General features: G+C 41.1%; 1 protein-coding gene across 1 annotated transcript in view; it reads right to left on the bottom strand.

Annotated features, from left to right (window-relative positions):
* Positions 1-14210, bottom strand: part of CLCA1 (chloride channel accessory 1) — a 34722-nt gene that overhangs the window by 5483 nt on the left and 15029 nt on the right. Inside the window, 6 exon segments of the mRNA XM_017851090.1 lie at positions 987-1248; positions 1836-2051; positions 4012-4118; positions 6191-6365; positions 9684-9911; positions 10893-11111. Coding sequence (XP_017706579.1) covers positions 987-1248; positions 1836-2051; positions 4012-4118; positions 6191-6365; positions 9684-9911; positions 10893-11111 — 1207 coding nt within the window.

The raw sequence follows: 14210 nt of genomic DNA on the forward strand, positions 1-14210 counted from the left end.
CATTTTCAAAGCAACAAGAAATTCAGCATTAGCTCCAAGAGCTTAAGATTTTGGTGTGTTGAGGGTAAGGCTTACTTCTTTTATCACTGTGTGTGTAGTGTGTGTGGTTTTAGGTATACATTCTGTCTTCTTGAATTGTTGACTTTTTTAATGAAATCTAAGATGATATTGTTTCTTTGTTACACCCAACACAGCACAAGGTAACTAGTCAATAAGCATCTGTTGAACTAAATTAAACTGCTATATGCAACTGTGGAGGAAAAAAATGTTGTATGGTTATTTAATAAAATTCATGACTTCTCCCCAAGGTAGATTTAGGTGGGAAATTCATTCACAGGATTCATTCTAGTATGATTACTTGCTTCACAGTAAGAAGACATGTTTTTTTCTAAAAAGAAATGTAGAATTCTCTTTCTGTCTCTCCCCAATAGACTTCTTAAAGACAAGAATAAGGGGCAGAATTTTCACTTTTGGGGCAAGCTAATATAGAATCTGCATAGATACAGGAATCATATAGGACTGTGCTTGAATCTACGTCTGCTGCTTTCTAAAAGTGAAAGCCTCAGTGAAGATATTGTAAAAACAAAGATTATATATGTCTTTGTATACATGCATTTGTGTATATATACATACACACATATGTGTGTGTACATATGTGTATATACAAAGCACCTACCACAGTATAGTTATGAATTTTCCTCTTTTTCTTTTTTTGGGGTTTGTGGAATACCCTATGACAACTCCCTAGAGACTCTGAATCCATTGAGGTTGAGCTATTAATGTGCTTTGGGGCTTGCAGAAGCCTTCATATTTTCCAGCATTTTGAAACGTAGGAATTGTGGGGAAGTGGAGAACTCTCCCAACCAGACCCCAGTGCTGTTCTGCCTTGCCTGTCTAACTGCCCTCACCAGACTGTGCCCTTTTGGCATTCCCTGGTTGCTTCTTGGAAAAAGAAATATATACTTTCCAATTTCTTGGGTGATTACCTGCTCCATTATCCAGTAGTTCCAAGGTAACTGTTTTTCCATTCTCTGATTCAATCAGGGCTGTGACACTGGCCCTGAGAATTGGAGAGGCTCCTTGGCGAATATTTGCATAAACTAACATAGGGCTGGGGAATTTGCCAGTGTCCTTGTTCATTTTGGAAGTCACTGTAATTGGAGGCAGGGTAGCATTGGATGCACGGGATGTGACAGTCAGAGTCAAGGTTTGTGAGCTTGCTTGCAGACTGTATTTCCAGGTGCCAACCTGAACCAAAACACGTGTAAACATTTCCAATGAATAACTTCAGGTGACACAGACCTGACTTCAATGTCACGTAAAGGAAAAGCTTCTGATACACGCATGTTGGAAGCATATCTAAGAAGAGGTGTGCATGTTTGATACTCTGTCAGCCATGGGGAGCTTCAGTGTGTTTGAACTAACGATATCGTTCCCATTGTCAAGAAAATTCCACGGGGGGTGTCAGGGGGATGGTGAGGTCTGAAAGCTGTATGCTTATTGTTGCTTTGTTTTTATAAGAGACGAGTCTCTGAGACAAAGCAAATCGTTTTTGTGATCCCAAAACGTCGAGGATCGTTTTGCATCTTGATTACTATGTAATTTGAAGGTTCTCCATTTAGTACCTGGACAAAATATCACCTATTTCCTTTCTCTTTACTTGCTGGCATACTGAGTGATTTTCATTGGATGGAGACTTTTTTCCTTGTTCTCTCTTTGATTCAATACTGACTCTCCTTTTAGCCACCACCAACATTTAAAATGCTACAATTATATTGTAAAAGCTTTATTTTATCTTGTTGAATTATGAGAAACAAAAAAAGCTGACTCCATACCTTAGCAATGCCTGGGATTTGGAGGAAGGCCATTTTGGTGTTTTTGTCCACTACAAAGCCTTCTTGCTTCTGTCCACTGGGATCCCAGAGAAGGATTTGGGGAGGCTGTGTTGTCCAGGTGATAAGAAACAAAGTGTCCTTTCCCACTGTGCTGTCCACGATCACTGTGCCATTCATCCACTGGCTGTTCTGGAGGGTTGATCCCTTACTCTCAAGCTGTTAAGAAAAACAGCTCTTACTTTCTGGAGAATACAGCTCCCATCACATGGTCTTTTCCCTTCTGCCCCTCTCTTCCCAGTGCCCCATCAAAAAGACTTCAGTAATGCCTGAGTCCTTGATTTGGTGTTAGGAGCAATTATGATGCAGTTCTAAGTTATCTTTCTAGCCTTAGCTTCCACAAGTTCCCTTCCTCCACCCAAACAAGACCACTTCCCCAAAATATCCTTGTGAATCCCTGACTCTTTGACTTTATTATCATACTCTTTACTTTTCCTAGAAGGCTTTACATTTGTCTTCTCCATTTATCTAAGCCTTCTTAGTCTTCTCTATTTGTCCAAGCCTTACTCATTCTTCAAAATTCAAATTTTACTTTCTCTGTAAAGTTTTCTCTGCTGTCCATCTCATTTACCAGTTGTAAAAAATTTCCCCTTTTCCTCTGATCTCCTATAGGATTTCATTTCTATCAATCCTTTGACATTCATCACACCCACACATTGTGGGTGTGTGTGACACCTACACATTGTGGGTGAAATTGTCTGAATTACCTAATTGCTAGGTCAGTCAGGGAGTATTGCAGGCCCCGTGGAGATAAATGAAGTAAGCCAAGGCCAACTTTTTGGAATAGATGAGGGAGCTGCAGAGCAGGGAGTGAGGTAGGGAAGACTTTTTTAGAAAATGTGATTTTGAGGATTATCTCCTAGGTAGTTATTGTCTCAAAGTTAGCACCTATTAGAAGACAGACTGGGCTGGTCATGGAGCCAGATTTCCTAGTTTCACAGGTAGATTAAAAGCTGGCATGTGGAGAAAGTAAAGGGCTATTAGACCTGGTTCTTGTGGCACGCTGGTGAATGAGTCTTGCTCATTTCTCCATCTCTCTCGCTCTCTCTCTGTTAGGTTTGTTAAATACAAAAATCACAGGCAGAAATTTCCTAAATGTGAACTTGTCCTTTTATCACTTTAATTACTTTTCTAGGACACATTCCTCCATTTTCCCAAACCAGGCCCTTGAGTTTAATTTTCTAAATCTGAACCAGAATAACCCAGATGGGTATAATTGGTGTCTTCCTAGATTGAGTAAATGCTCCATTGATAAGCCAGAAAGCCTGTGGTTTCAAAATCTGTCATTATTAGGCTTTGACATTACGATATTCCTTTATCTTTATCTGAACTTTCATCATAAAAATTATAATTCACACCAGTGTGAATGTTGATTGTTCACTCTCTCTAGTTTAAAATTAACGCAAATAATTTCTGCAATTACTTAAAAAAAGCATTGAAAAAAGATGCATTTTTTTTCTTTTTTCTTAATAGTCCCAAGACTTTTGAAAGGCAATTTGGTTTTCCTGAAATTTTAGAACCAGATGGGCCATTGGAAGTTTTCTGGTCTATACCTGGTGGAGAAATGAAAGTCCACAGAGGTGAAGTTCATTGCCCAGGTCACATAGTTAATGACAGACCCAGGGCCAAGATCCAGGCGTCTAGACTGACACCGCTGGCTTTTTACAGTACAAAGCACTTTCTGTCCATTATATGTAAATCTTGGCAAACATCAGAAATTTGATTTAATGGAAAAATAAAACAACTAGTCCCTGGACACTTGTCCCAGAACATTTGTAATTGAGATGATCTACTCTGAAGAAAATTCTGAGCCAACTACATTGCTCTAGTTGCTTGTTTAGAGATGTTAAAAAAGAATTCTTGGACCTACGACATTTTATCTGCTGATTTCTATGAAGAAGTCACTTGGTATTGCTTCCAAACAAGTAAACACTAATTGCCTTGTTTAAATGAGTAGTGTTGCATTTTAGGAATAATGTCTAATATCAGGCTGGACCTTCTATTTTAATTTTAATTCAGTACCAGAAGAGTGTAAAACTTAAAACTTTTAGCCATTAAATTCTTCATCTTGGCTATGATTGTGTGTAAATATGAAAAACCAAAGATTAAGAACTCCAACCTGGATGGAGCGCTGAGAGACAGCTCCATTTCCTGATGAAAGGGCTCCAAAAGCATCAATGAGGCCATTGTTCTGAACTTGATCTGAAGCATATGTCTGTAAACCTCCTAAAATGCAATACATTTTCAGAAATTACTTACCAGTAAGCAAATATTTGCAACATTTTAGCTGTTGTTTAGAGAATATACAAAATAAATATCCCATTGTGTTATTAAAGTGTAAATAGATCAACATCAAATAGGTGCCTACATTAACTCAGACTTTGATACTATTTTAACTTATTTATTTTTTTTTCTGAGACAGGCTCTTGCTCTGTTGCCCAGGGTGGAGTACAGTGGCATGATCTTGGCTCACTACAATCTCCACCTCCCAGGCTCGAGTGATCTTCCTACTTCAGCCCCCAAGTAGCTGGGATTACAGGCATATACCACCATGTCTGGCTAATTTTGTTTTTTTTTTTTTTAGATGAGTTTCACCATGTTGCTCAGGCTGGTCTTGAACTCCTGGGCTCAATGAATCCACCTGCCTTGGCCTCCCCAAATTCTAGGATTATAGGAGTGAGCCACCAGACCCAGCCACTAATTTTTAAATCTTAGTACATAATAGCTTCAGCAACATCTCAGTTACCTGGTTACTTTAACTATCTGCAAAGCAGCCATGAATCTCTGATACAATTTGATATCAACTTATGATATAAACTTATGCCATGAAATCTACATATTAAAGGTCCTGTACTTTTACTTGAGAGAATTCATTAAGCCGTACTCCAAGACTATTGATTTATTTGAAACATAATTCTAACAAACCTGGCTTTGGAGTTTTCTTCTAAATGAGGAAAGACAGATATGTGACAACAGCAAGAAACAACAGTGGACAAAGGGACAGTTACAGAGTAGTATATCATAAAAACAGGATTTTACACCAGGCCAGGCAGTCTTGGGCTATTTAGAATAGGTGTCACTAAGTTAGTTGATGTGAAAGTACTTTTTAACTATTATGATTCCATCTGAAGTTAAGGAAATAATTTCAGTAAGGCTGTTGATGCCCCACCCACATCTCCGTACCTAGCCAAGTGCATTTCTTCCCAGCTGCTCTAGGCGTTGGCTTATAGCTGCCTCCTCTTCCAGAGAATTGTCTTACTAAAAGGGGCCACCCTGCATAGAGAAATAACATGCCCCTCTCCTCTGCCCTGTTCTGACAGTCCACAGTCAAAGACTGATAGACACAATGGTGGAAAAGTCCACCCTCCTGCCTCAAGGTGAGAAAAGTCTGTGATGCACTTTCAATTCCAGAGTCCCCTGGGGGTGCAGCTAGACTGCCTACGTCTGCATCAGTGCTTAGCTCCTTCCTTGGCCCTATCCTTTCCTCCTTCCTTTTCTCCTGAGCACTCTCTCCCCTATAAATTGCATGCACCCAAATCCCTGTCTCAGGCTCTGCTTCTAAGAAACCCAGTCTAGGACAGGTAGTACTAGGAATATACAGTTCTGGCATTTTAGTGGCCTCAGAAGGCAACTCAGTATGATAATTGAGATCCACAATATTATCCCTAAAAAAGAAAAAAAAAAGTGTTCACCTACTCTGCTAAAGAAACTGGTGACATATGGAATCTATTTTAACCATCTGACTGTGTATGAGAGTTAGACACACAATACGTTAAGGTTTTATGGAGAAACTGCATTGTATTCTATTTTGGGAGTGATCTTTTGCCTTGTTTAACAGGCTCTTTGCCCTTCCTTGCTACTCCTCCTGTTTCTTGAACGCTTCTTCTCCAGGTAAAGTTAAAGGCTCCCTTATTTGTGCTTTATTGTACTTCCTATTGCTAATGTAGCACTTGTGCCATGGTGTTATGTAGTTAGTGGCTTGTCATCTGTCTCCTCTGGGTCTCTTGGCCAGCTGCCACTGGAAGGGAGTGGTTCTTGGCTCAGGAAGAAGGTCTTAAGTCCTCACTAGAGTGCTGTGCTAGTTCTCTCTTCTCCACACTGCCCTAGTCCTAGATCCAAAGCTTTAAAATAAATCAGCAGAGTCCATTCAAATAGTCATTTGGGGGTAAGGGTGGCTAGTTGGCCAATTAGGTTATCTTCTCTCTCTCCATCCCAGCTTTCCCCCACTCCCCAGTTCACTGGAGCTCACAGTCCAGTAGGAGAGACAATACCGGGGGTCTCAGCAAATCATCCCTCACCTGTCATTTTGGACAGTTCCTCTAGTTCTCGAGCCGCAGAGGGCCCCAAGGCGACTGTGTGGATGATGGCACCACTTTGTTTGACCTCGTTAAAGCACCCGCTTATAGAGTTGTCTTCCCCATCCGTCAGCAGCACAATTTCAGATCCATCAGTTGGATATTTCTTCTTAATCACCTAAGGACAGAATTCAGGTCATGAGTTATCAGACTCAGGGTGGCCAAGGTGTTTATGAAAATTCTGCTTACAGGAAAGGAGAAAAGAAATTCCAGAAGGAATAAACCAAAGTGTCTGGGAATGACCAAATATCTGTCTGCCTTGAAATGATACAATCTTAACCCAGCAGCATTCATGGAACTTGACTGCTGTCTTTCCCCTTGGTTAGTCTGCTGTAGAGAGGGATGGTGTGGGATGCAGGGCAACTCTAGGGGTGGACAGCACTGGGGAAACAGCAAAGGAGGTGTTCCTAGTTTCCTTCACGTGGTCTCTCCTTGATAGGCTTTCAGAGCTTCCAAGACGCCTTCAGAAACCATCCTCATTTAACGGGGATTATATTGGGGGGATATTAGACCCAGGGCAGACTTTAATTTGTATGATATTCACCAGTCGGACAATACCAGCTATTTATGCCTGGCATTGGTTTTGATTGGTCATTACCTAGGTCACATGAGTTGTCAATATTTTTAACAGTCTTTCTGATTAAAGCAAAACATTTCGTTTCCATTAATCTCAGTTCCTAGTTGTTGTGTGACACCTGTGTCTCAACTATTCCTGGTACATTTGGATTATTTATTTATTTTTTTACACGGCATAGAGAGGATACTCCTGCCAATGTTGAATAAGATTAGGATGGAAGGAAAATTAGATAAAATAATAATGCTATCTATTTAAGAAAAGAAAGCAAGAGTCCACTCTTCCCCTAAAAAGAGTGGAAGGAGAGACCCAGAAATAGGGGAAACAAGCAGTCAAGCCTAAGCATCTCTCTGACCTAGAATCTCAGATAAGAAGGCATCCTCCAAAGGCCTAGAATCTCAGAAAAGAAGGTGTCCTCTGAAGGTTGAAGGGAAAGGAGGCTTCCACCTCTCTCCCTGTTTCAGCTATTAGAGGAGGCTGCCTTCACTCCCTAGAAGAGAACAGAACTGTGACTGTTGCTGTGTCAAGGAGCCCAGAGCCCAGAAGCCTGTCAGCTGTGATCACGGCTTTGGCCTTAATAAGCTGCAGGCCAGAGAGGCCCAATTTGGATTTTCTTGTCTCACTTCCCATAACTGCCGTGTGTCATGGAAAACAGGCAAATGTTCCCACATATCCTAAAGGGGAGACAGAAGACAGCTGAGTTGAATGTTGGCAGGTGAGAGAAAGATAATCCTGCCACAGAGGTTGAGGAGTGAACAGTGTGGCTAGAGGCTGGACGGAGGACAGGGTGGTGCTCAGGGCTCCTCTCCAACAGGGAGAGCCAGGGTGGGACTGAGTCAGTAGGGAAGGACCACTGGGCCCTGAGCAAGCCAAGAGAACAAAGGAGAACAAGCCAAACTGCTATGGCTACAGCAGACACCACTGCAAGGAGCCCAGGGCAGACCTGACCAGGGCCTGCAGCAGGATAGCAGGGATCTTGAAGACAGTATAACATCCAAGGTCCTTTGCCTCATCACCCTGAAGCCACATGAGCTTCTCTCACCCCACACCCAGACTCCACTCCAGGGGGCATCCTAAATTCCACTGGTATACCACTCTCTCTCTTACTCATCTGAATGGAAAATGCAGAATCAGAAGTTCTCTCTTCACCACCGTGCCATCTGGCATTAGTCATCTCCCCTAGGGTCTTGCATAGTGAGAGTTTGGTACAGCACAAGTGATTTCATTGTCTGTTTTCCTCCCTTATTTGCTCTTTTAGTCAAGGCTTGGGTGGGTGACAGGGTAATGAAATGCAGATGCATGCAGGCATCTGGAGAAGGGTTTCGTAGCTAACTGTATATGCGATAGAAACCACTTTCAGGGAACTGATCTTCAAAGTGGACCAAAATGGTCAGAGGGACAGAAGCACTTGAAGAAATGGTCAAGCCCATTGTCCACATCAAGCAGTGTCAGCTGGAAACTACAGATTTCTGCTGCCACGTGGGAAAATGGAACAGCACTATTGAGTGTGATGTGCCCAACGAGCAGGCTTAGGGCAAACTTGCCTAAGATACTGCGAGGTTCTGAGACCTTATCCCTGCCAGCCCCTTTCAATCTCCTGTTCTGTTTCATGTGGCTAAAGAGCCTCCAGGTAAAGATGGAATATTGCATTTTATACTTGCAGCAACTAAACATCAGGTGTTATTAGTGCATCAAACAATGAATTCAATTTTATTTACTAAGAACCTCCTGCATAAATGATATTGTGCTAGCAGTCTAGGAGGTAAGAAGATAACTCGTATTCCTAAAGTAGTTATTCTCAATTGCAATGGATAATTAGAATGTAAGACAGACTAGCTAGATATTATAAGAGGGCATTTCTTTTAAGAGTTATAGGGTTTAGGAAGCAATTCTATATGGTTGAAAGAATCAGGAAAGATGTCAAGAAGCAGGTGGTGTCTGAGATGGGTCTTTGAAGAATGAGCGTGATTAAAAGTTCAAAGAAGGGAGGAGACAGTGCTCTGGTGAGGACCTAGTGTGGCAAAGATGTAGAAGCCCTGAAGGACAGGTTATCCGGTTTGCTTAAACACAGGCTGCCTGGCAGAGAGTCCCTGGTGCTTAAGCCTGGAAAGGTAGATAAAGGCTGCATCATGATAGATCTTACACATTAGATAGAGAAATTTTTTCTTAATTTCGCTGAAAATGGGGAGACAGGACATCTAAGTAGAGGAATGATGTGATTGGATGGTCAGATGAGGATTTTTAGGTATTACCCCAATACAATCATAATTACAGTCCCCAAGCCCTCCTGCTTCAATAAATAAACTATTTGCTTTCCCAAAAGGAGGTCTGATATGCCCTAAAGTTTGGAGTGTTCAGTTGCCTCAAAGCTTAACCATATTCACAGACCTCTTTATTCCCATAGAAGATACTTTTTTTACATCATTGTGTACCTTTACTTCACAGCATTCATTGCAGTTTGTAAATATATACTTATTTGTGTTATATTTTGGTTAAAGTGTCTCCCCCAATAAGATGGTAAGTTCCATGACAGAAGGGTAGTGTCTATTTGGCCCTCATGGTATTCTTAGGGCCTAGCACATTGCCTGGCACGTAGAAGGCACACCATGAATATTTTGAATGCAGATACGCATGCAGAAAAGCATGAATGCACAGATGCAAAAAAGCATAAAAGCGTAAATGAATTGGTTACTAGTATCTTTGGAGGTTTGTATCTTTGCATCATTTGAACCATTGCTCTGACCTTGGCTCTCTCATCCAGTTGGACCCTAGGTAGGCATGCATGAAAACACTGGAAATGGAAATTTGTTAAGCAACATAATTTGCAAACATTCTAAACTACAATAGAAAAACACATCTCACAGTAAATGCCGATCGAAGCCCAGAGCAGATGGACGTCCCTCCTGAAGCTGCTGTAGGTAAACTTTTGGTAAGTGTGTCCCTGTCACTGCCACTGTTTATCTGTATGAGTTCACTTTGTACACGGGCAGCACTGTCAAATGTCACCATCCCAACCCAGGACCGCAGCTCAATTATCTGCAGCAGGAAAAGCTGGCCTGCTTGATTCAGTCGATTGAGGCGGTTACCAGTCTAAATGGAGAAGCAAAAGAAAAACAGGTTACATTTAGATGGAAAGACTAATAACAGAAAAGGCGATAGGGAATTTGGAAGTGGTTGCATAAATGTAGAGCAAATGACCATAAGCTTACTTGAGGCATATCCTAGGGGGAAAAATTTCTTATTTATATTTAGCAGCATCTTTGGGTAGAATTTTAGGGTCAGTGTATAAATAGTAAAAGATAAAAACAGATTACATAATCATTAAAGTTCAATGCATTAGTAATAATTCTAGATAAGTTCTGTATCAGGTGATACGGTTTGGCTCTGTGTCCTCAACCAAATCTCACCTCAAATTGTAATCCCCATAATCCCCACATGTCAACAGAGGGACCTGGTGGGAGGTGATTGGAACATGGAGGTGGTTTCTTCCATGATGTTCTCGCTATAGTGAGTGAGTTCTCACAAGATCTGATGTTTTATAAGGGACTCTTCCCACTTTGTGCGTGCTCTCTCTCTCTCTCTCACGCTCTCTCACTCTCTCACTCTCTGTCTCTCCTGCTGCCATGTAAGACATCCCTGCTTCCCCTTCCACCATGATTGTAAATTTCCTGAGGCCTCCCCAGCCATGGGGAACTGTGCATCAATTAAACCTCTTTCCTTTATAAATTACCCAGTCTTGGGTATTTCTTTATAGCAGTATGAGAACAGAGTAATACATAAGGCTGTGGACCTATAGACTTATATATTGTCAGTGAAACATTAAAAATGTTAAGCTCATATAATTCATCAGATCTTGGCTCATAAATTGAAAATTAATTCAATTTGGCAAATGAGATAGTTGATGCTGAATCTTTGTTGAAGAAAGGTGAGGTGGGCATTTCTGAAGACAATGTTATAGTTACAACTATTCTGGCCCTCGGGTTATGTTTATTCCCAACCAGTTCCGAGTCAGGGTCCAGAACATGCATATCTGTGACCAGCATCCAGAAGACCAAGACTCATTGAACATACCGCCATGCTTCCAGATTTATCAAGGACTAAACACACAATTCTTTGTCCAATCTGCAGCAATGAGAAGGTGGGATTGGGTGGCTGTGTTGTCGTAGGAGTGGTTTTCTTAAAGTCCTCAGAATCACGGATCACTTCCCATGTGCTTCGGAGACTGCATTTTGTATTTTGCATGTTTGGAGCTTCTTTGTTGTGGTTTTGTTCTGTACAGAATTCAACTACCTGAAATTGTCAATGAAATGATATAGATAATGGTAAACTACGTGGTAAAATATTCAATAATTTGTTAGAAATATTTTATTTTATTTTGAGACAAGGCATCACTTAGCCGCTGGAGTGCAGTGGCACAATCTTAGCTCACTGCAGCTTCTGCCTCCTGGGCTCAAGTAAGCCTCCCACCTCAGCCTCCCGCGTAGTTGGGACTACAGGTTTGTGCCACCATGCCTGGCTTATTTTTGTATTTTTAGTAGAGATGGGGTTTTTCCATGTTGCTCAGGCTGGTCTTGAACTCCTGAGCTAAAGTGATCTGCCCACTTTGGCCTCCCACAGTGCTGGGATTACAGGCATGAGCCACTATGCCCAGCCTGATAGAAATATTCTAAATCCACGTTTAAAATAGTTTAATCCTCTGTCCTTTTCCTGTCTGCTCTGCTATTGCATAACCTTGGCTCAATTGCACAATCACTGTAAAACAGTGCTGGGGAAAATCATGGTCATAATGCAGCCTTCCTACCTTAAACCAGGCCTTCAATCTCATTAGACCCTTAGTGCTCCTCGGCAATCCATTTACCTCCTCTTTTTGGTTTCCTTCCTACTCCTCAAATTTACCATTTCAAGCCATCACTACTCTCTCCATGGCACCCTTTTCAGCATTCCTCTCTTGGAATCATCTTATCTCTCCATCCTTGTACTACCAAACTCCATTTCCTTACTTCCCACCTATTTACTAACACACTATATTCCAACCTTCAACTCCCAATCTTCCAGCTCTCTCCAAAATCCACTTGGAGGTCTCACATGCTCCTCAAACTCCTCATGTTCATTATTGACCTTATCACCTTCCTCCCATCTGCTCCTCCTCCTCATGTATTTCCTAACTTGATGTCACCACTATGCACTCCATCACCAAAATTAGGAAACTGGAAGTTTTCCTACCTTTTCCCTCCTAAAAAGTAACCAAGACCAATACATTTCACTGTCTCTCCATTTCATCATCTTTTCTCCATCTCCAATGAAATATCCATCACCCAAGCCATCACAGTCCCTCCCTCAGATGATTGCAGTTTCCTATGTAACTTTTCCGTCTTGTTTTCTCTGTTTGGTCCACCTCCCAGCTGCCTGAGAGTCTTTCCTCTTATTCCTCTGCTTAACACCCTTTGTTGGCTCATGATTGTTAATACATTACAATCCGCTCCTTCATATACCAACGGCAAACTCTATGACTTGGAACTTTGCTTCCTTCTCTATTCTCATTCTGGCTGTGTGTTCCATGTCTCTTAATTTACCCCACTATAGCCTGTCAGTTCCCAAACTTGCTAGCCTTTGGCATCTCTAAGGCTTTGCTCCTCCTCTGTCTTCTATGTTGTAAACTACCTTCATGTTCAGCCAAAAAGTCACTTCCGAAATGTTTCTTCATTTTCTACTTTTCCTCCTGAGAATTTCCATTCTGCCCTTTACAGCTTCATAGTATCTTGTAGAAATTTCAATAAGGACCCTTTAACATTGCAATGCACTTATTGGACTGTAAATCCATCTGATATGGTTTGGTTCTGTGTCCTCACCCAAATCTCATCTTGATTTGTAATCTCCACGTGTTGAGGGAGGGATCTGGTGGGAGTTGATTGGATCATTCAGATGGTTTCCCTCATGCTGTTCTTGTGATACTGAGTGAGTTCCCACGGGATCTGATGATTTTGTAAGTGGCAGTTTCCCCTGCATTCTCTCTCTCCTGCCACCTCGTAAGGTGTGCCTTGCTTCCCCTTCACCTTCCACCATGATTGTAAGTTTCCTGAGGCCACCCCTTAGCCATGTGGAACTGTGAGTCAGTGAAACCTCTTTCATTTATAAATGACTCAGTCTTAGGTATAGTTTATAGTGGTGTGAAAATGAATTAATACACCATCTATTACAAAAACCTGCTTACTAAATTTTGCTTCCTCAAAATTTAGCCCTAGTGTCTGACACATAACAAAAACTCAATATAACTTTGTTTTTTGACTAACCTTAACCTCTCTGCACCTGAATTATTAAATCTATAAAATAGTGATAGTTATTATGCAAGGAATAAATGAGAATATAGGCACTAGGGTCAATACTAACACAGCCAATACATGATGGTTCCTTTCCCTTTCCTGTGTCATATAACACTTGCTAGTATTTATATCCCTTACATGTGGGGGATTTTTTATTAAGACACAGTATATAAAAGAGAAATAACATGATTCCTCCTCTCAGTGACTTTACAATATTATCATTCAATTATAAATCCTAGTATCTAGGATTCTATTAATTTAGAAAGTAATCATTAGTTGTACAACATTTTCTCTTTATGTGCATTTTCAGGTCACGTGTTTTAGTGATGTTTTATGTTATCAGTATGGATACTTTTAGGAAGAAGACCTGAAAACTTTTGTGTAAACCCCAGGCAGAGGCTACCACACCTGACTAGGCATCAGAATTAACTCTGTGGTTAATTTAAAATATATAATCTGGGCCTCCTCCTGGAAGTTTCTGAATAGGCCTGGGAATGGACTGCAATGCCAAATTGAAGGACGATGGGCCTGGTGAGCCATGGTGCATCACATTTTAAAAACTTATGCTACATTCCTATTGGCAGACTCTTGCAATTTATTTCAACCTCCATTCCAAAAGGAAAATGTAATTTTATATGAGACTGGAAGATAAGAGAGATTTCCCACTGAAGTCAGTTAACTGATGCCTTCAATCTCATTTTGTGCAAAATTTCTGATTTATATATTTAACAGTAATATCAATAACTGGCCAAGTTCATTTTATGACCAGTTGGTCAGTAAAAAAATTAAGAATTTTAAAACTTTAAAGCTATTTAAACTATATATGAACTCCCTAACGTAACCAACACTCTTAAAAAGATAGAAAATTTCAGTTAACCAAAAGCAAACATGCAGGCTGAAAAGAACTCTCTGAAAAGTTGGCCGGGTGCGGTGGCTCAAGCCTGTAATCCCAGCACTTTGGGAGGCCGAGACGGGCGGATCACAAGGTCAGAGATCGAGACCATCCTGGCTAACACGGTGAAACCCCGTCTCTACTAAAAAATACAAAAAACTAGCCGGGCGAGGTGAC

This window comes from Rhinopithecus bieti, unplaced genomic scaffold (assembly GCF_001698545.2).
Source record: "Rhinopithecus bieti isolate Rb0 unplaced genomic scaffold, ASM169854v2 scaffold_1467, whole genome shotgun sequence".
Taxonomy (NCBI): Eukaryota; Metazoa; Chordata; class Mammalia; order Primates; family Cercopithecidae; genus Rhinopithecus; species Rhinopithecus bieti.